Source organism: Balaenoptera ricei, chromosome 6 (genome assembly GCF_028023285.1).
Source record: "Balaenoptera ricei isolate mBalRic1 chromosome 6, mBalRic1.hap2, whole genome shotgun sequence".
Taxonomy (NCBI): domain Eukaryota; kingdom Metazoa; phylum Chordata; class Mammalia; order Artiodactyla; family Balaenopteridae; genus Balaenoptera; species Balaenoptera ricei.
In genome coordinates this window covers 121,928,216-121,956,040 of record NC_082644.1, presented here as the reverse complement: position 1 = coordinate 121,956,040, position 27,825 = coordinate 121,928,216, and the positions used below count along the sequence as shown (strand labels likewise).

At 65.6% G+C, this 27,825-nt stretch overlaps 1 protein-coding gene across 1 annotated transcript in view; it reads left to right on the top strand.

The window, feature by feature from the left end:
- Positions 1–27,344, top strand: part of NOTCH1 (notch receptor 1) — a 46,885-nt gene extending 19,541 nt beyond the window's left edge. The window contains exons 3-34 of the mRNA XM_059926058.1: positions 549–811; positions 1,318–1,656; positions 3,695–3,817; positions 4,346–4,579; positions 4,928–5,083; positions 5,214–5,399; positions 5,723–5,836; positions 6,574–6,687; positions 6,992–7,225; positions 7,301–7,411; positions 7,978–8,170; positions 9,584–9,729; positions 9,965–10,078; positions 11,840–11,959; positions 12,270–12,422; positions 13,114–13,342; positions 14,055–14,256; positions 15,042–15,195; positions 15,324–15,508; positions 15,983–16,115; positions 16,280–16,537; positions 16,613–16,725; positions 17,436–18,007; positions 18,236–18,631; positions 19,195–19,343; positions 20,071–20,287; positions 20,445–20,532; positions 20,627–20,792; positions 21,389–21,684; positions 22,610–22,757; positions 22,844–22,941; positions 24,216–27,344. Coding sequence (XP_059782041.1) covers positions 549–811; positions 1,318–1,656; positions 3,695–3,817; positions 4,346–4,579; positions 4,928–5,083; positions 5,214–5,399; positions 5,723–5,836; positions 6,574–6,687; positions 6,992–7,225; positions 7,301–7,411; positions 7,978–8,170; positions 9,584–9,729; positions 9,965–10,078; positions 11,840–11,959; positions 12,270–12,422; positions 13,114–13,342; positions 14,055–14,256; positions 15,042–15,195; positions 15,324–15,508; positions 15,983–16,115; positions 16,280–16,537; positions 16,613–16,725; positions 17,436–18,007; positions 18,236–18,631; positions 19,195–19,343; positions 20,071–20,287; positions 20,445–20,532; positions 20,627–20,792; positions 21,389–21,684; positions 22,610–22,757; positions 22,844–22,941; positions 24,216–25,658 — 7,447 coding nt within the window. The 3' untranslated portion in view covers positions 25,659–27,344. The remainder of the gene's footprint in view (positions 1–548; positions 812–1,317; positions 1,657–3,694; positions 3,818–4,345; positions 4,580–4,927; positions 5,084–5,213; positions 5,400–5,722; positions 5,837–6,573; positions 6,688–6,991; positions 7,226–7,300; positions 7,412–7,977; positions 8,171–9,583; positions 9,730–9,964; positions 10,079–11,839; positions 11,960–12,269; positions 12,423–13,113; positions 13,343–14,054; positions 14,257–15,041; positions 15,196–15,323; positions 15,509–15,982; positions 16,116–16,279; positions 16,538–16,612; positions 16,726–17,435; positions 18,008–18,235; positions 18,632–19,194; positions 19,344–20,070; positions 20,288–20,444; positions 20,533–20,626; positions 20,793–21,388; positions 21,685–22,609; positions 22,758–22,843; positions 22,942–24,215) is intronic.
- Positions 27,345–27,825: the final 481 nt, after the last annotated feature.

Genomic DNA, 27,825 nt, shown 5'->3' with positions numbered 1-27,825 from the left:
TCCACGTTTGCTATCCTATCGATGTTGAAAGAAAAAAAGCTGTGAACTCTTTTACTAACCAAATACCGCACATTCATTACCGAAAAGCTAAAGAGGAGAAAAAGCAGGCAGGCCCCCGAAACTAAAGATTTTACAGAGCACCGTTCCCCTCGGCAGAGAACGGCCGTGTCTGCCCGCGTGGTCGGTCCCCTTCTCGGTGGCTTGCCAGGGTGCAGACAGATGCCTCCGTGAGTTCTGAAACCTACGCCGGGGCCCACCGAACACTCTGGTCTCTAGTTTCTCCAATTAACATAATCGCTTTTCTTTACGGAGGTGAAATTCACTTAATATAAAATTAACCACTTAAAAGCGTACAGTTCAGTGGCGTTTGGCGCACTAGTGATATTGGGCAACCACCACCCCCTCTGGTCCCAGAACTTCCCCTCACTCCTCGAGGGGCCGCTCCCGGCCGTGCCCGCTGCCTGGGGTGGGGCCCCACCGACGCCGGGGTTGGTGGCGGGTGGCTGGCTGGGGGGCGGGCACTCACCGCCCCGGTCTGTCTCCCGCAGCTGCAGCGGGGCCTTTGCGGGCCAGCGATGCCAGGCGCCCAACCCCTGCCTCAGCGCCCCCTGCAAGAACGGCGGGACGTGCCACACGGTGGAGCGCGACGGCCTGGTGGACTACGCCTGCCGCTGCCGCCTGGGCTTCTCGGGGCCGCTGTGCCTGACGCCCCGCGACCACGCCTGCCTCGCCAGCCCCTGCCTCAACGGCGGCACCTGTGACCTGCTCACTCTCACCGAGTACAAGTGCCTCTGCCCCCCGGGCTGGTCAGGTGAGGACGCCGGCGGGGGACGGGGCTGTGGCGCTCGAGAGGGGTGGGCAGGCCCCGGCCTTCCCCCAGCTGCCCGCACAGCAGATGCCGGCCCCGTCTGTGTGGCTGGGGAGGGCTTTGCTCGGCTGTTGGGGTCCGTGATCCAGAAGTGGCGCAGAGCACCCCCCCGGAGGGTCCCCACGCCCCTCTCCAGCCCTGGAGGGCCCCACCCCTGCCCGCCTCTGTGAGCAAAGGGGAGACCCCCACCTCCCTCCTGCCAGGAGTGCAGGCCCCCCTGCAGGAGCCGTGGTGTCACTGCGGGCACCAGAGTTTAAGAACACGGGCTCTGGAGGGGCGCCTTCGGCCCCTAAGCTGTCGGGGTCCTGAGGTGTCAGGAGCCGACACCGTGGGGTCCATCCCCGGCTGGCACCTCCTCCGTGGTGCCTGGAGGCTGCCCCCGGCTCTTGGGGCGGCCCGGCGCGGGGAGCAGGGAGGCCGGCTGACCCCCTTCGCTCCTGCCCCCCCAGGGAAGACATGCCAGCAGGCCGACCCCTGCGCCTCCAACCCCTGCGCCAACGGTGGCCAGTGCCTGCCCTTCGAGGCCTCGTACATCTGCGGCTGCCCAGCCGGCTTCCACGGCCCCACCTGCAGGCAGGACGTCAACGAGTGCAGCCAGAACCCCGGGCTCTGCCACCACGGTGGCACCTGCCACAATGAGGTCGGCTCCTACCGCTGCGCCTGCCGCGCCAGCCACACCGGCCCCCGCTGCGAGCTGCCCTACGTGCCCTGTAGCCCTTCCCCCTGCCAGAACGGGGGCACCTGCCGCCCCACGGGGGACACCGCCCACGAGTGCGCCTGCCTGCCAGGTACCGCTCGCCGGCCCCTGCTGGGGGTGCCCAGGGCAGAGGCAGCACGGGGCTGGAGCAGGGCATGCTGGGCCTGGGGGTGGCCGTCCACTGAGCGCGGGCGATTGGAAGGCAGCCTTGGGTGTGGTGTAGGGGCGGGTCTGGAATGGGGGCCACCCATTAGGCACCCGCCCACCCACTTCTGCCCGGGGACGGGTCCGTTGTGACCAGACAGCTGGGCCCGTGACCCCTGATGCTCCTCCCCTGCCGCCAGCCTTCTCCAGGCCACTCAGGAACCCCCGAATCTTGAGCTCCCTGGGCCCACGTGCACGTTACAGAGCTCTCCACGGCAGCAGGGAGTATCCTCGCTCGTGCGGCCCCCGGGCTTCCCCTGTTTCCCCGAGGTGGGGACAGTGAGGCTGGGGCTTATGCGTCACTTGCCCCAGTGGTGGCCCTTCCTCCTGGCCCCGCTGGTCTCCCACCGGTGGGGCGACAGTGACGGGCACGGCCCCCCCCAGCAGCTCCACTCTCCCTGTTGTGTGTCCCAGACTTGCCACTGTAGTTTTCATTTGAGTCAGTTTTGCTGCTGGTGATCTAAAAATACTAGTAACGACAAAGAGGTTTGAAGATCTCGCGTCTGTCAGCTGCGCACTGGCGGTTAGGCCGTTAGGCAGGAACGAGGAAGGGAAGGGTGTTTCAGGAGGGGGCGGGATGAGGAGGTGGGGCTGGGGTTTGGGTGCTGGAGGGGAGCCCAGGGTCTGGCTGACCCAGGGGTGAGCCGAGGTTCGCCCCAGCCCCCATGCTGCCGCGGCCCAGCTCGGCCCCTGCAAAGAGGAAGTGCTCTGCCCGCCCACTGTCCATGAGCCCCGGGCCTTGTCACTGCAGCGGCCGTCTCTGCGTGCAGACGCCGGGCGCGTGCATTTCCTGCATGTCACTGGCGCTCCCCTCGCCGCCTGCCTGCCGCGGCGCTGCTGGCCGCCCAGCTGGGCTGCTCGGCTGTCTACAGGGGGCTGGGCCAGGCGTGCCCCCCGGTTCTGGGTTCAAATGCCTTCTTGGTGGTTGTGGGACCCCAGGCCTGGGACCTTGTGTCTGGCCACGTGGGTCAAGTGGGGCCGTGGAGGTGGGCGGAGTGGGGGGCCAGCCAGAGGATGCTGCACGCCTGGGGTGGGTGAGGTGAGACCCTTCCTGCTTTACAGCTCACCCTCCAAAGCCAGGGAGAAGCAGCACTTGCGGCCCACCGCATACAAGTGGGTCTGGAGTGAGGGCGCCAGCCTCCCGTGCGGGGGCCTCAGAGGGAGGGGCAGGAGGGAGTCCAAAGGCACCCCGGGAGGAGCATTAATCAGTAACTGGCTGCAGGTTTGGCTATCGCCAGACGCACCTTTCTGGGTTGATTATTGAACCAGCGGGAGTTGAATGGATTAATAGCTAACTGGCTGGCCGCGGAGTTGGTGCTGCAGAGGTGGGCCCGGCCTGGGGGAGGAGGTGGGCCCTGCCCGCGCCTCTGTTCCTGGGAAGCCAAGGGCCACACCTGCAATCCCCCCAGCACTGCCCACCTGGGTCCCACTGTCTCCCCGCTCCGGTTCCCCGCTTGGGGGGCCCCCGGGCCCAGTGCAGCCCCTGCAGGGCGGGGTACCTGTGGCCGCACACAGGGGTGTTGCAGAGAACCCCCCAGCGTGGGGCGAGCCGGCAGGCAGCGTCCAGTCGCTGGAGCCACCGCACAGAAGGTCTTCTACAGCAGAGCCTCTAGGACCTGTAATCCTGAGTTCCTGTCTGATCAGCTGGCTCTTTACAAAATGATTCCTTAGAGGGGAATGTGTCGCCCGTCCTGGTCACAGGAGTGGGAAGGGTGGGGCGTGGACCCCGAGGGCTGTGAGGCAGCGGGCATCACGGGGTAGGCCATGGAGGGACAGCTCTCTGTCCAGAGTAGGGTGTCGTGGGTGCAGCCAGGAAGATGCCAGAGCCCAGACTGAGCGTGGCAGGGAAGGTGAGGGCAGCGACGCGCGCTGCCCAGCCCTGTAGGGAGGCTTGACCGGGCCCCTGGCTCCCCCCTGCCACACAGGCTTCACCGGCCAGAACTGCGAGGCAAACGTTGACGACTGTCCAGGAAACAACTGCAAGAACGGAGGCGCCTGCGTGGACGGCGTGAACACTTACAACTGCCGCTGCCCCCCGGAGTGGACAGGTGCGTGCACGGAGAGGCCTGGGTGGGCACCGCCGCTGCTGGAGCACACGCACGGGGCGGGCCAGGGGGGGCGAGAACCTGGTCCAGGCCGGGAGGGATTCCGGAGTGACCTGGGGCTGCCCCGCCGCCGGGCTCTGAGGCCTCCGCCCCAGCAGTCAGCACAGATGTGGCATCAGCTGGTCTGTGCGGGCCATTTGCAGCCTGGCCCTGGGCAGCCCTGAGCCAGAATCAGGTCCCCAGTTTGAGGCCGGCTGCTGGGCAGGACCCGGGGACGCTGGCCGGTAGGACGCCGGCCCCGCCCACAGACGAGCGTGGACCCCAGGGCACCTGTGCCTGCACAGCAGCCAGATGAGAGCCCCCTCTGGCGCCAGGGGTGCAGGGGAAGGAGTGATTCAGGCTGGCGGCAGGCGGAGGAGTCATGAGGGAAGGCCTCCTGGTGGAGGGGGCCCTGCGCCCCGAGGGGGAGGGTCTCGGCTGTGGTTGAGGGTCTGGAGGCGCCGCCCGGCCCGACGGTCCCGGCCCCCGCAGGTCAGCACTGCACCGAGGACGTGGACGAGTGCCAGCTCATGCCTAACGCCTGCCAGAACGGCGGGACCTGCCACAATGCCCACGGCGGCTACAACTGCGTGTGCGTCAACGGCTGGACGGGCGAGGACTGCAGCGAGAACATCGACGACTGCGCCAGTGCCTCCTGCTTCCACGGCGCCACCTGCCACGACCGCGTGGCCTCCTTCTACTGCGAGTGTCCCCACGGCCGCACGGGTGAGCGCCGACGAGGCGGGTTCTCGCTGCCCTCGCCCGGCGGTGGGCCCCCTCGGGTCAGGGCTCGCGTGCGTGCCCTTGCGCAGACACACGGACTGCAGCTTTGCGGGGCCTGTGAGGGTGACCCCAAAAGGGGCCTCTCTGGGGTGAAGGGGCTGGCGGGGCTGGGGCGTTGCCTGCCGTCAGGGCCGCTGGCAGTGAACCTCCCGGAGTGACTCGGGCGTCGTGGGACGCTCCACGGGGTCACTAGCAGTGGCACAGTGGGTGGGGGGGGTTGTCCCTCCCTGGGCGGCCCGCGTTCCCAGGCCCGGGGGCAGTGCCTCGGCTGACCACCGCCACGCCATCCAGGTCTGCTGTGCCACCTCAGTGACGCCTGTATCAGCAACCCCTGCAATGAGGGCTCCAACTGCGACACCAACCCCGTCAACGGCAAGGCCATCTGCACCTGCCCCTCGGGCTACACGGGGCCGGCCTGCAGCCAGGATGTGGACGAGTGCTCGCTGGGTACGGGCAGCCAGGGCGCTGGGAACCTGGTGGAAATAGTCTGAGGGGGGAGGCGGGCACACCCCAGAGGGTTCTGGAGGCCAGGGTTCCCGGAGCCGCCCCTCACCGTGCCGTGCCCGCCCACCCGCAGGCGCCAACCCCTGTGAGCACGCGGGCAAGTGCATCAACACGCTGGGCTCCTTCGAGTGCCGGTGTCTGCAGGGCTACACCGGCCCGCGCTGCGAGATCGACGTCAACGAGTGTGTGTCGAACCCGTGTCAGAACGACGCCACCTGCCTGGACCAGATTGGGGAGTTCCAGTGCATCTGCATGCCCGGTACGTGGCCAGCCTCCCGCCCGACCGTCAGGGGCACCGCCGGGCAAGCGGGGGTAGGGAAGCCGCGTCAAGGCCGACAGACCCCGGGGAGCACCCCGGCCGCACCTCCTCTGCCCCCGGCCTCTGTGCCCACCCAGGCCGCGGCCCCAGCGGGTACCTGGGGAGACCGAGCCAGGCCCGTGGGGCACAGCAGAGAGCAGGCCAGAGCTGGGCAGCTGGGTCACCCCGGGGAGCAGGTGTGGAGGGGGCAGCCCTCGGCTGTGGTGAGGGCCGCCGAGGTGGGTCATGGGGTCCCGCCCCCCTTGACCGCCCCCTCCCCGTAGGCTACGAGGGCGTGCACTGCGAGGTGAACACGGACGAGTGCGCCAGCAGCCCGTGCCTCCAGAATGGCCGCTGCCTGGACAAGATCAACGAGTTCGTGTGCGAGTGTCCCACAGGTGAGGCCTGGCCCCAGCTGCGCCCCCCGCGGGAGCGCCCCGCTGTCCCTGCGGGCTGCCGGCTTGGGTCCCCCAGGGGCTGGGTGGGAGACTGCCGACTTTCACCTCGGGAGTGGGCGGGGTGTTTTCAGGCTTCCGCCAGTGGGCAAGGCTGGGTTGGGCAGGGGGTCCTGGCCCCCCAACCTTGCTGGGGAGCCCGGGACCCAGAGACCCTCCTCCTGCTGGCGGGTCCCTGGGAGCAGCGGTGTGTTCGCCAAGCCCGGAGGGACCTCGACGGGAGGAGGTCTAGCCTGCCCTGGCCTCCCGTCTCCGCCAGCCTGCAGTGCACACGATGCCCAGGAGGGCCTAAGGAGCCTTTGGGCGCCTGAGTCTGTCCCAGGGGAGGGCTGGGGTCTGGGGGACGCCGGGCCCGGGGAGGTGTTGTGGGTCAGAGCCTTGGCTCTCCCGAGATGCAAATCAGCTGTTCCAGACACCGAGCCGGGAACCCGATTCTCAGCCCGACGAGGCTGTAGCCATAGCAACCGGAGTCAGTCTGGGGCAGAGGCCCCTGTGTGAGGGAGCGGGAGGCGTGTGACCCGAAAGGCGGGAGCTGAAAGGGGACGAGAAGAGAATGGGGGGTTTGCCCAGCCCCGGCCAAAGCACTCTCCAGGGGCCCCCCCAGGCTCTCCCTGCCCTTGGCTGGCTGTGGGGCCACTGCACCCATTGTGTCTGACCGCCGTCCCTCTCCCCGGCTACAGGCTTCACTGGGCACCTGTGCCAGTACGACGTGGACGAGTGTGCAAGCACGCCCTGCAGGAATGGCGCCAAGTGCCTGGACGGGCCCAACACCTACACCTGCGTGTGCACGGAAGGTGCGGGGCCGCCCGACTGCCAGGCTGAGCGGGGGGAGGAAAAGCGGGCGTGTAGGGTCCAGGGAAGGGGAATAGCCGGGAGCTGAGGCTGGGAAGGTGACCCCTCATTCTGGGGCCTCTGGTCCAGGGGCCAAGAGCAAGGTGAGGCTTTGACCCGGGCAGTGGGGGACGTCCCCAGACATCCCTCCCCAGTCTCCCCCGGCGGGAGCGCAAGTGACCCTGGGTTGGTTGGTGGCGTCCTGGGATGGGACGGCCGCGTGCCCGGGGAGCAGCCCCACTGAGCCTCTCAGCCCCCGCCCTGCAGGCTACACAGGGCCCCACTGTGAGGTGGACGTTGACGAGTGCGACCCCGACCCCTGCCACTACGGGTCCTGCAAGGACGGCGTTGCCACCTTCACCTGCCTGTGCCGGCCGGGCTACACGGGCCACCACTGCGAGACCAACATCAACGAATGCCACAGCCAGCCCTGCCGCCATGGGGGCACCTGCCAGGACCGCGACAATGCCTACCTCTGCTTCTGCCTCAAGGGGACCACAGGTGCCTGGCCGGGGCTGTGACTGGGGGGCTGGGGGCGGGAGCGGGAACCGACCGCCTCTGGTCTCCCACCGCCAGGACCCAACTGTGAGATCAACCTGGACGACTGTGCCAGCAACCCCTGTGACTCGGGCACGTGTCTGGACAAGATTGACGGCTACGAGTGTGTGTGTGCGCCGGGCTACACAGGTGAGCCGCCCAGGGCTCGGGGACCCGCAGGGCTCTGTCCCCCCGCCCTCGTCACGGCCTTGCCTCAGGGGCCCGGGCTGTGCTCACACGTCAGGGTCTCCGGGATGGGCCAGGTCTGAGGACCGTGGGGGCAGGATGGTGCAGGCCGCCCACCGCCCAGGGCCCAGCTGTCAGACCACCAGCTTTGGCAACGGTGGCCGAGACCACGGAAGGATCGGGGCTCCGGCCGGCACCGGACGGGCATCCCTGAGGCTCTCGTTCCTGGTCAAAGCCGGCCCAGCAGGCCCAGAGCAGAGCCAGGCTCCCGGCACACGTGCTGCCCTGCACGGCCCTCTGCCCTGAGCGTGTCCGGGGCCTCCTGAGCCTCAGCCCTCACCGGCCAGCTCGGCCCCTGGGCCCCAGGAGGGGAGTTTGTGTCGGTGGGAGTCTGCGCCTCGGAAGGACCTGGGGAGGGGGTTCCACGGAGGGGGAGACTGAGGCCCCGAGGGCTGGGACCCCTCCCACTCTCCCTCCTGGGGGGGGTGGGCGTGGGTGTCTGAGCCGCCACCCCGTGCCACCGCCCGCAGGGAGCATGTGCCACATCAACATCGACGAGTGCGCGGACAACCCCTGTCACAACGGTGGCACCTGCGAGGACGGCGTCAACGGCTTCACCTGCCGCTGCCCCGAGGGCTACCACGACCCCACCTGCCTGTCCGAGGTCAACGAGTGCAGCAGCAACCCCTGCATCCATGGGGCCTGCCGGGACAGCCTCAACGGGTACGGGGCCGCCCCGCACCCTGCGTCCTCGGGAGCCCTGCCCCAGGGAGGCGGCCTGCTCGGGGGCTGGCGGCTGGCGGGCCGGGGCGGGGCAGTCGCGAAGCCCCGGACTGGCCAGCGGTGGGCCCCGGGCTGAGTGGGTGGGTGCCCCTCAAGGACGGATCTGCCGTTGGTGCCCTGAAATGTGCCGTCGGGCGCTCGCTCCGCTCCTGGTCTGTGCCCAGCGCTGCCCTGGGCTCTGTGTGCTCACGGGCCACAGTGTGCGCTCGGGACACACATTGGTGCCGTGGCCGCAGGCAGGGTTTCTGTGACACCGCGGCGCGATGAGATGATTGTTCTGGTCTTTGTCCTGGTTCCTGCAATCACTCAGATCTATAGAAGTGGAAGGAGTATCTTTTGTTATTTGTCGAAGCCCCTTTCGAGCACGCCTGAGGATGAGGCTGGGTGCCGGGGAACCGTGTGAGGAGGGGGTTGGATCTCTGAGCCCCACCCTGACCTCCAAGGAGGGGAGGGGGGCTGCAGGGTGAGTTAATCACCAACAGCCGGTGATCGAAATTGGTCACGCCTGTGTGAGGAACCCTCCATAAAAATGCAAAGCGCAGGAGTTCAGAGAGCTTCCGTGTCGGCGAACAGGTGCTGGGGTGGCGGGAGCAGCTCTGAGCCCTTCCCCGTACCTGGCCCTGAGCATCTCTTCCATCGGGCTGTTCCTGAGTTTCACCTTTTATAATAGACCACTAACCTTGTAAGTAAACTGTTTTCCTGAGTTTGTGAGCCATTCTAGCAACAAGGAAGGCGTCTGATTCATAGCTGTTCGCTCAGAAGTACAGGTGACAACCTGGGACTTCAGGTTAGTGTCTGACTTGGGGCCGGTCTTGTGGGACCGAGCCCTAGGTGTGGGGTCTGCGCTGACTCCAGGTAGTTAGTGCCAGAAATGAATTGTGGGATACTCAGCTGGTGTCCCCGGAGCTGGAGGATTGCGTGGTGTGCGAAACCCCCTACGTGTGTGGCGTCAATGTTAGCGTGTAGAGAAGCTTACTTTTAGTTTCTGACACCCATTACGTGCCCGGCACTGCTCTGTCTAGATGGGGCCATTGACATGGGCAGGGACCCCATGCCCCCGTTTGGCACAGAGAGGGTAAGCACACTGTTCAGGGCCACACAGCGAGTGAATGGTGGAGGGCCTTCTGACCACTGCCCTGAACTGGGCACTGTCCCCAGTCTAGTTTAACAAACCCTCACCACCTTCTTGGGCAAGGTGGGCTATTTAAAGGTGTTTAAAGGACTCCGAGGGTCAGAGCGGACCGGCGCCTCCGTCCAATCAGATCATAGGAAGGTGGCAGAGCGGGGAGTGCCCCCAGCCTAGGCCCTCCCCTCTTGGGCCACACCTGAGATGCCGTGTGGTCACTTCTGCAGGTACAAGTGTGACTGTGACCCCGGGTGGAGTGGGGCAAACTGTGACATCAACAACAACGAGTGTGAGTCGAACCCCTGTGTCAACGGGGGCACCTGCAAGGACATGACCAGCGGCTACGTGTGCGCGTGCCGGGAAGGCTTCAGTGGTGAGTGGGGCGGGGCTCCTGGTGCAGAGCGGGCCCCCCAGGGCGGCAGCGCGGAGCCAGGACACAGGTCCAGCCACCGCGACCCGTGGCGGCTCCCTCCCTGCGGGGGGTGCGGACCTGCTGGGGTCGACTCCAGGCCCCAGGCTCAGCGCAGGGCCCTTCCTCCACACCAGGTGGGACCTGGCCGCGGCACCAAGGGTGACGGCCACACTGACTGCTGTCCCTCCCTCTCCAGGCCCCAACTGCCAGACCAACATCAACGAGTGTGCGTCCAACCCGTGTCTGAACCAGGGCACGTGTATCGATGATGTGGCTGGGTACAAGTGCAACTGCCTCCTGCCCTACACAGGTGAGGGCGGGGCCTGGAGGCAGGGGCGGGGCCTGGAGGTGGGGGGCGGGGCCTGGGCCGCCCATGGGAGTGGTGCCTGAGGGGTACGCGGTGGCTTTCCGGGGCTGGCCTTGTCTGCATTGCTCGGCGGGCATCCCAAAGGCTCTGCTCTGTACTCGGAGCCTTGGGCCTGGCCACATTAGGGCCTCGCCCTGCAGGTGTCATTGCCAGATGAGCCCACAAAATACCGGCTGCCTGGGAGGAAGTTTTAGTATAAGTAGGTCCCAAGTATTTTATCTGGTGAGGTGACCCCCTTGGTGGCAGAGCTGGGAGCTGGGCCTGGGCTGTTGGCCTCCACGGCCCAACGTCCATGCTGCCTTGGGCCCCCGGGGGCCAGGCCGCCCTCCCCATCCGCTGGCCGGGCCTGAGGGATTCCTTTGATGGCGGGCCCTCTTTGTGTGGGGAAACAAGGAGCCCTCTGTTCCCGCTGAGAGCGGCGGGAGACTTGTCCCCGGGCGTCTCAGCCTCTGCCACTGGCCTGGCCAAGGGGATCGCGAGATATGGTCCCTTCCTTAGAAGAGATTTGCCAAGTGTTAAAAAATAAAAGTCCACAACGACTAGGGCCACCAGCCCCACGGGGAGTGGGCAGAGGGTGCTGCCACTGGGGACAGTTGTGGCCCCCAGCGGTCCTGAGAGGGACCCGGCGGGCGGGGTGGGGCCCATGACTGTGGTTCTCATGACATCGGGCGGCCCATGGCCAGAGCAGTGTTTTCTTTGACCAAAGCTGGGGAGCTGGACTTTCTCTCTTGTACCGGTGAGGAAACTCTCCCCTGGTGGCCGCCCAGGGGCTTCCGCACCCAGGGCGCACCCGAGTCCCTTTCGGACACGTTGACATCGGGGGCCGGAGGGCCGGCGGGGAGGAGCCGGCCTGTGCTGACCTGCTTCCCGTCTGCCCGCTTCCTGCTTCCCTCTGCACAATTGTCGGAAACTCTAGCGAATTTCCTGCCTGCCCGGGTCGCTGTGGAAACCGATAGAAAGAAAGGCCCTGGACAATCACACCCGAGGGCCGGGGAGATAATGGACCACAGGGAAGATAACGCTTCCTCGCGGCCTCAGGACTCAGTCCCCCGGGCTGTAAACAGGAAGCCCTGCATAGGGCTTTCAGGGAGGAAAAGTCCCCCAGTGTGCCCGGGGGTCTAGCCAGACTCCCGTCCCCGTCCTGGGGGTCCTGACACCTCACCCGCTGCTGCCCTGATAAGTAGCCCGTGCTCGGGGCTGAGGCTGGCACGTCTCCGGCAGCGAGGGCTCGTCCCCTGCTGTCGCAGCCTTTGTTCAGTGGCCTCCTGCGTTGGGCACTTGCTGCCCTTGACACAGAGCCCCTGGATTAGCTCCCAGGCCGCCGGCTCAGTGCAGGGCCCTCTGCTACCAGGAGGTGAGGAGGGGGCGTGAGGCTGGGAGCAGGTCCAAGGCCCCTGTGACGTTGTGGGGGGCGTCAGTCCCAGCCCAGCCCTTGCTGCTGGCGCTTTCGGTGGGGTGAGGCCCAGGCCGTGCCCCGCAGCCCACTGGGGGGCAGGGGATCATCTGGTTTGTGTTCGGGTCCCGACTCAGCCAGGCGCTCACGGGGGTTCCAGTGCCACGCCGTATGCCCCCCTGCGGGGCAACCAAATGTGCTTTGGTGGTAGGACCAGCCGCAGGCGGTGGCCGCAGTGGTCTCTGTCAGGTGGTGCCACGGGGCGTTGACCCTCCGGGCCGGGGCTCCCCGCCTGTGCCTCTTCCCCTCAGGAGCCACGTGCGAGGTGGTGCTGGCCCCATGTGCCCCCGGCCCCTGCAGAAACGGCGGCGAGTGCAAGGAGTCCAAGGACTACGAGAGCTTCTCCTGCGCCTGCCCCGTGGGCTGGCAGGGTGAGCCACGAGCCCAGGAGGCGCTGGGGCAGGGAGGCTGGGCGTTCCGTGGAGCTGGGGCGTCTGTAGAGCAAGAGGTCGTGAGCTCCCCGTCCTTGGAGATGAGCCAGCGGGCTGCAGAGCCCTCCTGGCCTTGGACGTCTGCATCCTGCTCGGCCCCACGTTGGGGGACAGCAAGTCGGAGAGCCCCTCCTTCCCGGGACGCCCCCAGAGGGCCATCCCGCGGCTGCAGAGGCCCCGCTCCTGGGGGGCAGGGGAGAGTCCTGTGGGGCGGGGGCTGAGCTGACAGATCCCTCTCCGCCTCCCCCAGGGCAGACCTGCGAGATTGACATCAACGAGTGCGTGAAGAGCCCGTGCCGCGCGGGAGCCTCCTGCCAGAACACCAATGGTGGCTATCTCTGCCACTGCCAGGCCGGCTACACGGGGCGTAACTGCGAGACGGACGTCGATGACTGCCGGCCCAGTGAGTGGCCGGCCAGCCCCGTCCACCTCTGAGATGCTCAGGGCAGGGAGCTCGTCGGGGTCGGATGGGAGAGTGGACGGGGCAGCACCCGGGTGCAGGGTTGGCGCTGGCAGCCCCCTTGGTCCAGCTGGACCCGCCAGGAGGGCGCCCGATCGGGGGCCGGAGGAGTGCTGGGGGGGTGGCTGCTGTTGACGGAGCGCTGTTGACCAGCGAGGTGGTCCCACGTGGTTCTGGAGGCTCTGGCGCCAGGTTGCCAGGCTTCAAGCCCATCCTCGCATCTCCCCACCAGACTCCAGGGCTCCTCCCCGACGGCCTTGCCTGCCCCGGTCCGGCGTGGCTCTTATTCTTGTCGTGACCGCTGTCGTGAGGAGCGGGGCTCTCAGACCCCTGGTTCACATGACCTTGGCGTCCAGAGAAGCCGAGTAGCTCATCTGGCCTCACTGGCGAGCAGGGAAGACTGACTGCAGCCTTGCTTGGTCTCACTGTTAAGCCCGGGCGTTCTCCCCGCCCTTGTGGCCTGGGGACCGGGAACACGTGGAGGGGTGTAGACCCCAAGCCCGTGATGCAGCCTGCTGGGCCGGGGCTCCTGGCCGGACACCGTGGGGGCAGTGCCGGGGTCCCCGCAGCTTCCGTTGCCCTGGCAGCGGGGGTGGTGCCCGCCCATCAGGCCTGCCCTCCCTTCCCCTCCCAGACCCATGCCACAACGGGGGCTCCTGCACAGACGGCATCAACACGGCCTTCTGCGACTGCCTGCCCGGCTTCCAGGGCGCCTTCTGCGAGGAGGACATCAACGAGTGCGCCAGCAACCCCTGCCGCAATGGCGCCAACTGCACCGACTGCGTGGACAGCTACACCTGCACCTGCCCCGCGGGCTTCAGTGGGATCCACTGTGAGAACAACACGCCTGACTGCACGGAGAGGTGCGTGGGGGCCACGGCCACCGGTATGGGCGCCGTGCAGGGCGGTCCCGGGCCTTAGGCTGACGTGGGGAGGCAGATGGGCCGCAGGGCCACGCAGTGTCTGGCAACCTGCGCACCGAGCAGGTGTCGGCCTGGTGGGCACACGGTGCCAGTCGGGTTGACTCAGATGCTGTTCCTCCTAAAAGAGCTGTTGTCCATTGACCCGTGTGACTTAGAAGCAGGAACCCTGGTGGTTTATCCTGAAGAACTGGTGTTCCTCCTTCTATCAGACCAAGGACCTTGTAACCCATCTTGTTTCCTTATTTGCCTTGGCTGCCAGGAAGCTCAGTGTTGAACGTTATTCTCATCCCTGGTTTCTGACATCACTATCTCCCGTGTTGTCTGTGCAGTTCTGGTTTCTGCCTATTTTTATCTTAACCGCTATATACCATGTGTGTAATGAAGCTCCTCTCAGCGTGAGTTATAAAGAAGGCAAAGGAAGGGAGTATGACATGGTGTGAGAATCTGAGGTCCCTGGTCCTGTGTTGGTGACCTCCTGGGACTCCTGTTGGCTGACCTCAGGGAGGCTGTTCCTGGCCTGTCCTGGCACTCAGCCCCTTTGGCCACACTGATTCGAGGGGGAGACGCCAGCGTGGAGGTACCTGCTTCGGCAGGGTCCTGCTGCCCCCACCCCCGCTCACCACCGCCCTCCCTGCTGCCCACCCACCTCCAGCTCCTGCTTCAACGGCGGTACCTGCGTGGATGGCATCAACTCCTTTACCTGCCTGTGTCCGCCAGGCTTCACGGGCAGCTACTGCCAGCACGACGTCAATGAGTGCGACTCTCGGCCCTGCCTGCACGGTGGCACCTGCCACGACAGCTATGGCACCTACAAGTGCACCTGCCCGCAGGGCTACACTGGCCTCAACTGCCAGGTGAGTCAGGGCCACAGGGGTGCCCACCACTCAGCGTCACAGCCACACCACTGGGTCCCCCTCGCCTCAGCTCCAGCTGGCTTCACCACCCTGGGGTACGGGTGAGAGGGCCAGGCTCAGAGGGCGGGGGTGGCTCCTGGAGATCTGGGCTGCCAGCCTGGGGCCCAGCCGTGGACTGAGCTGCTAGATAAGGAGTCAGAGGCGAACTTGAACTCAGGTAGCAGAGGTTTATGGAGCGCGAATGAGGACCACCTGATCTGGGGGAAGACAGCTAAAAGCCAGTGTTTTCATAGGAAATATGTAAAGGTATTAAAGATTTATATTCATCGAAGATTTTCACATAAAACATCAGTTACAAAAGAGCTGTTTACTTCTTAAGAAAAATCTTCCTTCAAGGAAAGGCAGCTGGGAATTCCCTGGCTGTCCAGTGGTTAGGACTCCACACTTTCACTGCCAGGGGCGCGAGTTCAATCGCCAGTCGGGGAACTAAGATCCCGTAAGGTGCGTGGTGTGCCCCCTCCCCCCCCCCAAAAAAAAAGGAAAGGCAGCTGGTGGTCCGGATTCACCGAGGGCCCAGAGCAAGAGAGAGACCCCCACCCCAGCCCCTGGCGGTTCCTGAGCAGGGGGGCCCATGGGCCTCGGGGTCCATTTCTGTAGGATGGGGTCACGAGCCACCTTGGGTGAGAGGTTCTCTGGCGCGTGTGTGTTCCCCTGCCGGGTGGGCTGGGCCCCTTGGGGGTGGCGGGTGGGGCGCTGTGAGCGAGGCCGCTCCCTGCCGCCCCCAGAGCCTCGTGCGCTGGTGTGACTCCTCGCCCTGCAAGAATGGCGGCAGGTGCTGGCAGACCAACGCCTTGTACCGCTGCGAGTGCCACAGTGGCTGGACTGGCCTCTACTGCGACGTGCCCAGCGTCTCCTGTGAGGTGGCCGCGTGGCAGCAAGGTAACCGGCCGCGTCCCGGCCTGGCCCGGGCTTCCCCACAGCCACCGGCGTCTGTCCTCTGAGGTCAGGAGGTTTGCGGTCAGGAGGGGAGCCCAGGCCTCACGCTCCGTCCACCTTGTCCCCTGCAGGCATCAACGTTACCCACCTGTGCCGGAACGGAGGGCTCTGCATGAATGTGGGCAACACGCACCACTGCCACTGCCAAGCGGGCTACACGGGCAGCTACTGCGAGGACCAGGTAGACGAGTGCTCGCCCAGCCCCTGCCAGAACGGGGCCACTTGCACCGACTACCCTGGTGGCTACTCCTGCGAGGTGGGGACCCGTCCCTGGTGAGGGTGCACGTGTCTGGTATGAGTGTCGTCGAGGGCTGGGCCCTGGGCTGGGAGCCGGTGCAGCAGGGAAGACCAAGCCCATAGACGTGTACAACTTTCAGTCTTATTAAGGGAGGGCTCAGTAATCAGGAAAGACTGCCTGGAGGAGTTGTCCTCTGGGGGGGGGGGGCACCTGGAAGAGGAAATGGGACGGGGTTTCCCCTCCCCCAGATTTGCCCCAAGGCCCCCACCTCTATGCTAGGGAACCGGGTCTAACACCCACCTTGGGCAGTAAACTGCAGCTTACTGGGGCTCTTCCCGGGGTCTCCATCTGGGTCCGCCAAGTGGGAGGAACCCCCAGCTTCGCTGGGCAAGAGGGCAGCTCATGGGCCCCATCAGCCTGCACAGGGGGTGAGGGGGCCACACCCCGGCTGCCCACAGAGCCTCAGGCCCGCCCCTCGCTGTCCCCCTGCAGTGCGTGGCTGGCTACCACGGGGTGAACTGCTCCGAGGAGGTCAACGAGTGTCTGTCCCAGCCGTGCCGGAACGGGGGCACCTGCATCGACCTCACCAACACCTACAAGTGCTCCTGCCCCCGGGGCACACAGGGTAGGCAAGGCCACACCCGGGGAGGGAGCGTGCGGGCCCGTGGCCGGCGTCCATTTCCTGGGCGTCGGGCTCCCTGGTCCTGACCGCTGGCCGAGGGGCGCACCCGGGGGAGGAGCGGGGCCAGCGAGCCGCCGCACGGGCTCTGACGGCGCCTGGGCCTGCAGGCGTGCACTGCGAGGTCAACGTGGACGACTGCAACCCCCCCGTCGACCCCGTGTCCCGGGGCCCCAAGTGCTTTAACAACGGCACCTGCGTGGACCAGGTGGGCGGCTACAGCTGCACCTGCCCGCCCGGCTTCGTGGGCGAGCGCTGTGAGGGGGATGTCAACGAGTGCCTGTCCAACCCGTGCGACGCCCGCGGCACCCAGAACTGCGTGCAGCGCGTCAACGCCTTCCACTGCGAGTGCCGCGCCGGCCACACTGGTGGGTGCCGCCGGCCGGGGGCAGGAAGCGGTGCCGGGGTCGGGGTCAGCCCCTCACACCTGCTCTCGTCCCCAGGGCGCCGCTGTGAGTCGGTCATCAACGGCTGCAAGGACAGGCCCTGCAAGAACGGGGGCAGCTGTGCCGTGGCCTCCAACACCGCCCGCGGGTTCATCTGCAAATGCCCAGCGGTAGGTACAGCCGGGCGGGCGGTGGGAAGGGCCCTGTGCGGCCAGGAGGGCTCCCTGGTCGGAAGGTGACAGGAGGACGCGCCCACTTGGTGCACCTGGGGTACTGAGGTGGCCAGAGAACCCCGCCTCCCCCCAGCCCACACACGTGCCGGAGGACAAAGGGTGGCTTGAGTGTCTGGACTTCAGCCTCCTCGTTCCCCTCGAGACCGTGTGTTTTGTGTCAATAAACTTTATGTTTAGAGCACTTTTATAGAAAAATCGTGCAGAAGGAGGGTTCCCACGTACCCCCTCCCTCTACACACCTAGTTTCCCAGTTGTTAGCAACTTGCCCTCACGTGGAACATTGTTACCACTTACCACGGGCATTAATACATTGTTAAATGATCAACACTGATACACTGTTAAGTCAAGTCTGCTCTCCTGTGGTGTTTGGGTCTGACACACGTGTAGTGTCACATGTGCACTGTTGCAGGATCGCGTGGGTTTGTCGGTGCCCTAAAACCGCCCCATGCTCCCCGCTGTGCTCCCTCTTCCCTCACTCGCAGCCCCTGGGAACCCCCGAGCGTTTTATGTTGACTTTCTCTAAAGGGTCCGGCTGCCTGGGGAAAGGGGGATGGGGGATGCAGAGGCACGGCCAGGCCTGGGCGGGTCCCCGGGCGTCTGGGGAGCCGGCCCACCCCGACACCCCCTGTGTGGCCCCTTCCCGGCAGGGCTTCGAGGGTGCCACGTGTGAGAACGACGCACGCAGCTGCGGCAGCCTGCGATGCCTCAACGGCGGCACCTGCATCTCGGGCCCGCGCAGCCCCGCCTGCCTGTGCCTGGGCCCCTTCACCGGCCCCGAGTGCCAGTTCCCTGTCAGCAGCCCCTGCCTGGGTGGCAACCCCTGCTACAACCAGGGCAGCTGCGAGCCCACGTCCGAGAGCCCCTTCTACCGCTGCCTGTGCCCCGCCAAGTTCAACGGGCTCCTGTGCCATATCCTGGACTACAGCTTCGGCGGAGGCGTGGGCCTCGACATCCCCCCGCCGCAGATCGAGGAGGCCTGCGAGCTCCCCGGCTGCCGCGAGGAGGCCGGCAACAAGGTCTGCAGCCTTCAGTGCAACAACCACGCCTGCGGCTGGGACGGCGGCGACTGCTCCCTCAACTTCAACGACCCCTGGCAGAACTGCACGCAGGCCCTGCGGTGCTGGAAGTACTTCAGCAACGGCCGCTGCGACAGCCAGTGCAACTCGGCCGGCTGCCTCTTCGACGGCTTCGACTGCCAGCGCGCAGAAGGCCAGTGCAAGTAAGGCCCGCGGGGACGGCCGCTCTGCGCCGCGGGGGCCCCGGGGCTCGCGGGGCAGCACGAGGGAGCCGTCCGCTCACGGGCAGGGGGAGGGCAAGGGGCGCAGGCGGAGGAAGGACCCCGAGCTCGCAGGCGGGGCGGCGGGGGGGGGGGGGGGGGCAGGTGCTGGCCGAGGGTCCCCCGGGGGCCCGGCGTGGAGGGAGCCCTGAGCGCGCCCTGTGCCCACAGCCCCCTGTACGACCAGTACTGCAAGGACCACTTCAGGGACGGGCACTGCGACCAGGGCTGCAACAGCGCCGAGTGCGAGTGGGACGGGCTGGACTGCGCGGGGCACGTGCCCGAGCGGCTGGCGGCCGGCACGCTGGTGCTGGTGGTGCTGATGCCGCCCGAGCAGCTGCGCAACCACTCCCTGCACTTCCTGCGCGAGCTCAGCCGCCTGCTGCACACGAACGTGGTCTTCAAGCGCGACGCCAGCGGCCAGCAGATGATCTTCCCCTACTACGGCCGCGAGGAGGAGCTGCACAAGCACCCCATCAGGCGCTCTGTGGCCGGCGGGGCCTCGCTGCTCCCGGGCAGCGGGGGCGGGCGCCGGCGCAGGGAGCTGGACCCCATGGACATCCGCGGGTGGGTGCGCTCCCACGGGGCCCCTCCCACCCGCGCGGGCCAGGCCCTCCCTGGCCGTCAGGGCTCCCCCCCGAGCGTCAGCGCTCTTCCCACTACGTGGCGAAGGAGACCCAGGACTTACGGGTCCTGGGAGGGGTGAGGGGCAGAGATGGCATTCCCCCGGGACTCTTCACCCCATGGCCCGCGCCCTGGAGCCTGGGGTCGGCGCTCGGGGGAGGGTCAGGCTCTCGACATGGCTTTCCTTCCAAGACGAGGAACAGGGGCGCCCGTGGCCCTCGAGGGAGCCCCGGGGCCGGGGGTGGGGCGGGCGCACTCTGAGGGGTGTCTGGGATGGGCAGCCACATGTGCCCTGCTGGGGCGCACGTGGTGTCCACCTCCAGGGTCGTTCCTGTCCTGACCCAGCTCCCCGCCGCCCCAGGCTGCCCCCTCGGGTTCTGGGAGTGCCTCTGCCCGCGCCCATCAGGGTGATGCCACAGGGCCCAGAGCTGGTCCCTGGGGGCAGCGGGCCGGGTGGGCACGGGGGAGGCTGGGGCCCGAGCCCCCTGACCCCGGTGCGCCCCCAGGTCCATCGTCTACCTGGAGATCGACAACCGGCAGTGCGTGCAGTCGTCCTCCCAGTGCTTCCAGAGCGCCACGGACGTGGCCGCCTTCCTGGGCGCGCTCGCCTCGCTGGGCAGCCTCAACATCCCCTACAAGATCGAGGCCGTGCAGAGTGAGTGGCCCGCCCTGCTCGCCCAGCCGCACTCCCTCGGGAGCTGTTGCGTGCACTGGGAGAGGTCCGCCTGGGAGGGGCTGTCTCCCAGCTCCCCTCCAAGACGCTCACGTTCTCCGTGCCGTTCGCCACCCACGGGGGTGTCACGCCATCCAGAGTTTCGGGAGTGCTTTGCTGGCGTTTTCCGCCCCGCACTCTCTCCCTCCCACAGTGACAGCTGTCAGCGAGGCTGGCCCAGGGGAACCAGCACATCCACCAGAAAGTGGGAGCCTTTTTCTCGCCCCACCCCTTCCTCCTGATTTTTCTTTGTTGGGTATTATTTCAAAATCATTACAGCTTTTTTTTTAAAAAAAAAAGGAGAGAGAGAGAAAAGAATTGATCGGTGTCATGTGAAGTGTTGAAGTTTGTATCTCGAAAATCCCCCTAAATCCTTTGTCTTAACAGCTCAATGCAAGTGCAGTGATTTGAAGTTGGCTAATCCTTCTCCCTTAAAGGAGAAAAAAGTAAAAGCCGTCTCCAGATAGCCGGCTGGTGCAGGAGAGAATTTAGCGATAGTTTGCAATTCTGATTAATCGCGTAGAAAATGACCTTATTTTGGGGGGCGGGATGGAGGAGAGTGGGCGAGGAGGCGCCCGGCCGTGGAGCCAGTGCGCTGCCCCCGGCCGCCAGCCTGCCTGGTAGCTCGGCCTGATGTCCGGGCGCCCGCCCGCGGCCCCTGTGCCCGCAGGTGAGACGGTGGAGCCGCCCCCGCCCCCGCCGCTGCACTTCATGTACGTGGCCGTGGTGGCCTTCGTGCTGCTCTTCTTCGTGGGCTGCGGGGTGCTGCTGTCGCGGAAGCGCCGGCGGCAGCATGGCCAGCTCTGGTTCCCCGAGGGCTTCAAGGTGTCGGAGGCCAGCAAGAAGAAGCGGCGGGAGCCCCTCGGCGAGGACTCCGTGGGCCTCAAGTTAGTGGACGTGGCCGCGGCATCTCGGGGACTTGCGGGAGGCGGGGCTGCCCCCTGTGGACCCACGGGCCCCACCTCAGGCGCCAGGCGCGGGCAGGGCCCCGGGGGTCTCCCGGGAGCCCCGCTCAGTCCCGCCTCCCCACCCCCTCACCCCCAGGCCCCTGAAGAACGCCTCGGACGGCGCCCTCATGGACGACAGCCAGAACGAGTGGGGCGACGAGGGCCTGGAAGCCAAGAAGTTCCGGGTGAGTTGGGGCTCCAGGGCCCCCGCCCCCGCCCCAGCCCCTCACCCCTCCCGGCCCCTTAGGACGTGGCCCTCTGCTCGACCCTCTTCCTTAGTTCGAGGAGCCCGTGGTCCTCCCCGACCTGGATGACCAGACAGACCACCGGCAGTGGACCCAGCAGCACCTGGACGCCGCTGACCTCCGCGTGTCCGCCATGGCCCCCACGCCGCCCCAGGGCGAGGCCGACACCGACTGCATGGACGTCAACGTCCGCGGGCCGGGTAGGTGCCGCCGGCCCCCCGCTCCACCCTCCGGCGCTCCACCCCGGGACACCTAGCCGCTTCGGGCAGCCTGCTCTTCCCTGACCTCGTGACCCGCCTGCCCCCCTCCCCTGAGCCCTCGGGCTCAGTAGCTGGAAGCTCAGCTTCGGGGGGATGAGACCTTGGAGGGCGTGGGGACCCCGGGGAGTCGCTCAGCCTCCTCGCTGGCTCCCCCCTCGGGGTGACGGTCTCAAAACTCACTCTGCCCTCCGAGTTAATTTCTTGATCCGAAACGCTTCTTCTGAGACACCCGAGGTGTTGGTTTCCTAACCACCCATTTCTTACGTGGTCTCTCTCCTGGCTGGGCTGTTGGTGAAGGTCTCGGGCAGGTCAGGAAGCGGAGCGGCGGGCGTCTCTGTCGCCCACCAGCCCGTTGGAGCTGGACTTGGCTCTGCCCTCGGGGCGCTTGGATGGACCGCGTTGGCCCCAGGCAGGGTGGCCTCCGTGGGCCGCGTGTCCACAGGGCTGCCCGCCACTGCGGACCGGTGTCACAGTCCCCAGCAGCTGCTGGGGGCCGGCCTTCCTGACCAGGCCCCGCCCCTGTCCCGCCCCTGCAGACGGCTACACGCCCCTCATGATAGCCTCCTGCAGTGGAGGGGGCCTGGAGACGGGCAACAGCGAGGAGGAGGAGGACGCACCCGCGGTCATCTCGGACTTCATCTACCAGGGCGCCAGCCTGCACAACCAGACGGACCGCACCGGCGAGACCGCCCTGCACCTGGCGGCCCGCTACTCGCGCTCCGACGCGGCCAAGCGGCTGCTGGAGGCCAGCGCTGACGCCAACATCCAGGACAACATGGGCCGCACCCCGCTGCACGCGGCCGTGGCTGCCGACGCGCAGGGTGTCTTTCAGGTGGGCAGCCCTGCCCGCGCCCTTCTGCCAGCTCGCGCCCGCCTTCCCTCCTCGTGGCCGGCCCCGGGGCCCTCATTGCAAGCGTGGCCAGAGCCGGGGCAGCTGGCGTCTCCCCCTCTTCCCCATCTTGAGCCTCTGCACCCTGAAGCGGGCCCGAGGCCGGGGAGGGCATCAAAGCCCCGTGTCGTCCTCGAGGAGGAGCCAGGCTCCGTCCCCTGCGTCTGCCCCTCCCGCCTTGCCCCTCCCTCCCTGCTTTGGCTGGAGGCGTCGCCTCTGGCGGTGGGGAGAAGGGCTGGAGGCTGCTGTTTGCTGCCTGCAAACCGGGGGCTCTGGCCTTGCTGGGGGTCTCAGGACCAGGGCGGATTAGGGACTTGGATGCCGGGCCTCTGGGGCATGTCCCTGGCAGAGGTGCTGTGAAAGCCGCCGGCCGGTCCCCCTGCCTCCGACCAACCAGGCTCTGGGCAGTGCTGCTCTGGGGCACAGACGGGGGTTTTAATTTAGTAATTTTTGACGTGTTGTCTTTCTATGGAAGTAAGAGATCAAGGACGATTTAAATGAGCCCCTGGAGGCAGGCCCTGGCGAGTTTGCTCTGGCAGCCTCTCTGGCGCTTAGAGACAAATTCCCACGGGCGCTTGCTTCACAAGAGTTAGGCCCGTCCCGCACACGGCTTGGTCCCCAGCTCCTTTCACCCACCAGCAAGCAGTGACCGTCCTTCTCACGGGTGCTCTGGCCCCGGCCCCTCTAGCGGCGGCCAGTGGTTCCCCGCCCACCCCCCGCCCCAACCCCATGGCCGTCCAGTCTCGCTGGGGCCACTTAGACCCCAGGAGGGGCTGCTTCCATGTCAGGGATCGGATCCCAAGCATTTGTCCCAGGTGGGGGCCTCGCGCTCCCACTGGCCGAACCTGAGACCTTCCCTGTCGCCTAGATCCTGATCCGGAACCGAGCCACGGACCTGGACGCCCGCATGCACGACGGCACAACTCCACTGATCCTGGCCGCCCGCCTGGCCGTCGAGGGCATGCTGGAGGACCTCATCAACTCCCACGCCGACGTCAACGCTGTGGACGACCTGGGTGAGCCAGGCTGCGCCCAGCCCAGCCCGCGGGGGTGCCTGCGGGCACCTGTTCCTCCCTAACCCGCCCTCTGCTTCCCCTCGCAGGCAAGTCCGCCCTGCACTGGGCCGCCGCAGTGAACAACGTGGAGGCCGCCGTCGTGCTCCTGAAGAACGGGGCCAACAAGGACATGCAGAACAACAAGGTGGGCCGGGCTGGCAAGTCACGTCCCCTAACGCCGCTCTTTTCCGACTGGGGGACCCCCAAGCCAGTGACTTCAGCTCCTGGGCCTCAACTCCCTAACCTGTAAAGTCCCCGGAGGACCCCCCGGCACACAGATGGGGACCCCTCAGCGAGTGCCTGGGTGTCGTTGGCTCTCCCTCCCTCCCTCCTGCCGTATTTACGGGTCCCCCCTCGAGCGCAGGGCGTGCATCCCAGCGTAGCGAGTGAGCGGCTGCAGCTGTCCGCTCTCTGTCACTGTGACCTGGACCTCACCCCTGTCCCTGGCTGTCCCTGGGTGGGGTGGAGTGACCCAGATGGTGCACGTTGAGTCAAGAGGCTGGTGGGCGTGGGGGGCCCTGTGCTGGGAGGCCCCCAGGTGTAAACGCGAGTGGCCACCTTCTGCGCCTGGACCGCCCCCCGGTCTCCCTCAGCGTTGCCACAGTCTGTGCCCTGAGGCTAAGGAGGCGCTTTCCTTCCTCCCCAACCCGGTCTGACCCCACGTCTCCTGAACTTGTCGCTGGGCTCCTCTGTGTGTTCAGCCCCACCCCATACTTCACTGACTCCTGGTTGCGTTTCAGACTGTCCCGGGGGAGGGGCGCAGGGGGCAGTGTAGGGCCCAGGAGCTCCTGAGTCCGCGGTGGGGCAGAGACGTGATCCCACCTCCCGCTGGGGAGACTCGGCCTCGGAGACGGAGGGGCTGGCCGAAGGGACTGCCGTGGTGTGGCAGCGGCCGTGGCCGAGGCCTTGTGTGTACCAGGCAGGCACCATCAGGCCTCACCCCACACACACACAGCAGCCTCGGGGGCATATGCGGCATGTCCACTGTACAGATGAGAAAACCAAGACCCAGGGACAGAGCTAAGATGTCAGGGTCCCTGGGGGACCGTGTGGTGCCCACGGATGCACCTTAGGCATCCCCAAGCCCCTGAAATTGTGGCAGGGTTTGCGTCTGTGCAGGTTTGGAGGGAGGGAAGAGGGGCCACAGTCTGTTAGATTTCCTGTGGGGCCTATGACCCCCGGAAAGGTGAAGGTTTACTGATTTAGAATTTAGGATCCCACAGACCGTCTCTGGGTGGGTCTCAGAAGATGTATTTAAGGCCGTTTTTGTTAAGACTTAACAGGCCAGGTAAAGGTAGCATGCTGGGGAGGGTTGAGATGAGCTGCCCCCACCCCGGCCGTGGCCAGGAGGAGGGGGGCAGACCGCCGGTCCCTCTGGTGACAGGTGACCTCCTCACCTGCCCTCGTCCATTCCCACAGGAGGAGACGCCCTTGTTCCTGGCCGCCCGGGAGGGCAGCTACGAGACGGCCAAGGTGCTGCTGGACCATTTCGCCAACCGGGACATCACGGACCACATGGACCGCCTGCCCCGCGACATCGCGCAGGAGCGCATGCACCACGACATCGTGCGGCTGCTGGACGAGTACAGCCTGGTGCGCAGCCCCCCGCTGCACGGCGCGCCCACCCTGTCGCCCCCGCTCTGCTCTCCCGGCGGCTACCTGGGCAACCTCAAGCCCGCCGTGCAGGGCAAGAAGGCCCGCAAGCCCAGCACCAAGGGCCTGGCCTGCGGCGGCAAGGAGCCCAAGGACCTCAAGGCGCGGAGGAAGAAGTCCCAGGACGGCAAGGGCTGCTTGCTGGACAGCTCGAGCGTGCTGTCGCCCGTGGACTCCCTGGAGTCCCCCCACGGCTACCTGTCGGATGTGGCCTCCCCGCCCCTCCTGCCCTCCCCTTTCCAGCAGTCTCCCTCTATGCCCCTCAACCACCTGCCCGGGATGCCCGATGCCCACCTGGGCGTCAGCCACCTGAGCGTGGCGGCCAAGCCCGAGATGGCAGTGCTGAGTGGGGGCGGCCGGCTGGCCTTCGAGGCGGGGCCGCCACGCCTCTCCCACCTGCCCGTGGCTTCCGGCACCAGCACGGTCCTGGGTGCTGGCGGCAGCGGGAGCTGCGGTGGGGCCGTGAATTTCACCGTGGGTGGGGCCGCAGGCTTGAACGGCCAGTGCGAGTGGCTGTCCCGGCTGCAGAATGGCCTGGTGCCGAACCAGTACAACCCGCTGCGAGGGAGCGTGGCGCCGGGCACCCTGAGCACGCAGGCCCCCGCCCTCCAGCACGGCATGGTGGGCCCGCTGCACGGCGGCCTGTCTGCCACCGCCCTGTCCCAGATGATGAGCTACCAGGCCCTGCCCAACACGCGGCTGGCCGCCCAGCCTCACCTGGTGCAGCCGCAGCAGCAACAGCAGAACTTGCAGATGCAGCCACCGAACATGCAGCCGCAGGCACCGCAGCCGCACCTCGGCGTGGGCTCGGCCACCAGCGGCCACGTGGGCCGGAGCTTCCTGGCGGGGGAGCTGAGCCAGGCGGACGTGCAGCCCCTGGGTCCCGGCAGCCTGGCGGCGCACACCGTCCTGCCGCAGGACAGCCAGGTCCTGCCCACGTCGCTGCCGGCCGCGCTGGCCCCGCCCATGACCACCGCCCAGTTCCTGACGCCCCCCTCCCAGCACAGCTACTCCTCCCCCGTGGACAACACCCCCAGCCACCAGCTGCAGGTGCCCGAGCACCCCTTCCTCACCCCGTCCCCGGAGTCCCCCGACCAGTGGTCCAGCTCATCGCCACACTCCAACATCTCCGACTGGTCCGAGGGCATCTCCAGCCCGCCCACCAGCATGCCGTCCCAGATCGCCCACGTTCCTGAGGCCTTTAAGTAAACAGCCGGCTGCCCCCAAGGACCCTGCGCTTCCTTTCCCAAGCCCTGCTGGACGTTCGCGTGCGCTCCGTGGATGTCGGGGCCGACCAAAGGAGCTTTTTTCAAAAAACACGTCTTTATACAAAATAAGAGGACAAGGATTTTTAATTTTTTTTTTTTTTTTTTAGTATTTATTTATGTACTTTTATTTTACCTGGAAACACTGTCTTTTTATTTATATGTACTGTTTTGTATATCACCAGGTAGCAACTTTTATCTGCTCCAAGAAAATAAACTAGTTCTCAATCATGATTTCCCTGCTTAGGATAAAGATTCCTAGGTGTTTGTAAAATATAAACAAAGATTCATGATTTCCAAATGCCATTTATTTATTGATTTCCTTTTTTTTTTTTTTTTTTTTTAAATCCGAAAAGAAATGTCAGAGAAGGGAGGTTTTTGAGTCAGCATTGTTCAAAAAGCTCCCGGGGTGCCCGGGCCTGCTGCCGTTTCCCCAGACAGCCCCCTCACCCCTCCTCCAAAGCCGGAGCGCTCCCCCGACCCCCGCTCCCAGGAGCACCTGCGTTTTGCGAGAAGATGCAGCTAGAGATAGAAAAGCAGACCCTTTACTCCTTTGGCACATGGGTTAATTTGCATCTAAAATAGGAAAGTAACGTGAAATGATATGGTTTATGCATTTTGGTGTTCTTTTAAATGACTTTTTTAAAACATGCTTTTAAAAATGTGTTCTTGGGGTATACCAAGGGTACATTTCATGGTACCAATCATGAATCTTTGTTTCGGGTTCAGTATTACGTAGTTGTTCATTGGTCTTGTGAGTTCTTGTTCTTTCTGGAGGCTCCCAGGTCCGCCCCACCCCCCCCCAGCCCCCGCTGATATTTAAGCATCGTGCGGAGTGAGAAGTCAGAGGCGTGGTACCCACCTTGGACCCCACGTCGGGGAGGCCTACCCCTTTCTGGGGAAAGACACTGCCTGGGCCACCCCGTTGGAGGCGTCTTGACTTGAACCGCGTCTCCCAGGTTCAGCGGAAGACGGACTGGTGCTCCTGGGGCCCGAGCGCTGATGGGCCCTGTCGTTACAGGAGACTTGGAGAAACATGGTGTGCAGCCTCACTGCTCAGAGACCCTCGTGCCAGGGCCCGGCGCGGCTCAGTGGGGCGCTTGGGGCGCCGGGAGCCTGCTCTCGGGCCACCCCTCCCGGTTCGGGGGGGGCGTGCGCCCGGGGGAGGGAGCAGATTCTTACATTATCAAGTATAAGCCTGTGGCAGAGTAAATGTCTGTAAATACATTTCTAAAGGGGGATTTTGTTTAAGAAATCTGATTGAACAAATCTGTCAGGGGTCATGTTGGTAAGGGATGTCAGAACGCAGGCCCCACAACCTGACCTGCAGCTGCCGGACCGTAGCTCCTGAGAGCAAAGCCAGGGAGGGTCCTGCCACCCACTGTGCTCCGGCGGCTGCTCGCGCCTCGCCAGGCACAATGTTGGGCCACCCCTAGCGGGCATGACCAGACACTTCCTAAGATGTTGCTTCTTACTGTGTTTTATAAAATAGAGTGTAGTTTACATGAAAAGGAAACTTTTTAAAAAAGTTATCTACATGCAAAACTGCAGGTGATGAAAATGATGTATTTTTTTTTCATCTTTTTTGTTAGCTGATTTGCAATAAAAATGATTCTGATGGTCGTCCAGATTTTGCTAACCTCGGTTGTGGTGCTGGCTTGCTTTCTGAGAGGGAGGAAGAGCAGGGCAATCTGCTCCGAAGTACCTCCTGATGGGAGAGCGGTGGTGAGACCGCCCAGCCCTGGCCCGTGGGCGCCGGCGTCACTCTGTCCGCTCGGAAGGTGTCCAGTGTCCCTGTCTACCACGGGGAGGCAGACACCCCACAGGCAGACACCCGGGCACATACAGCCCGACACCAGGCTCCGGGCTCTCCCATCTGTCTGGGCCACGGAGGGCGAGGCACCACTGACTAGCGTGGGGACCACGGCCCGGGGTCCGCTGCAGGAAAGAGGGGCACAGCGAGGGGCCGGGAGGCCACGGGGAGGAGTCCAGACCCTAGTGTGAGGTCAGAGGGAGCCACGGGAACATCTGAGCAGGGGCACCATGGGGGTGACCCCAAGGGGTGCAGGCTGGGCAGAACCATTGGCTCAGGAATCCTGAGTTGGGGCATC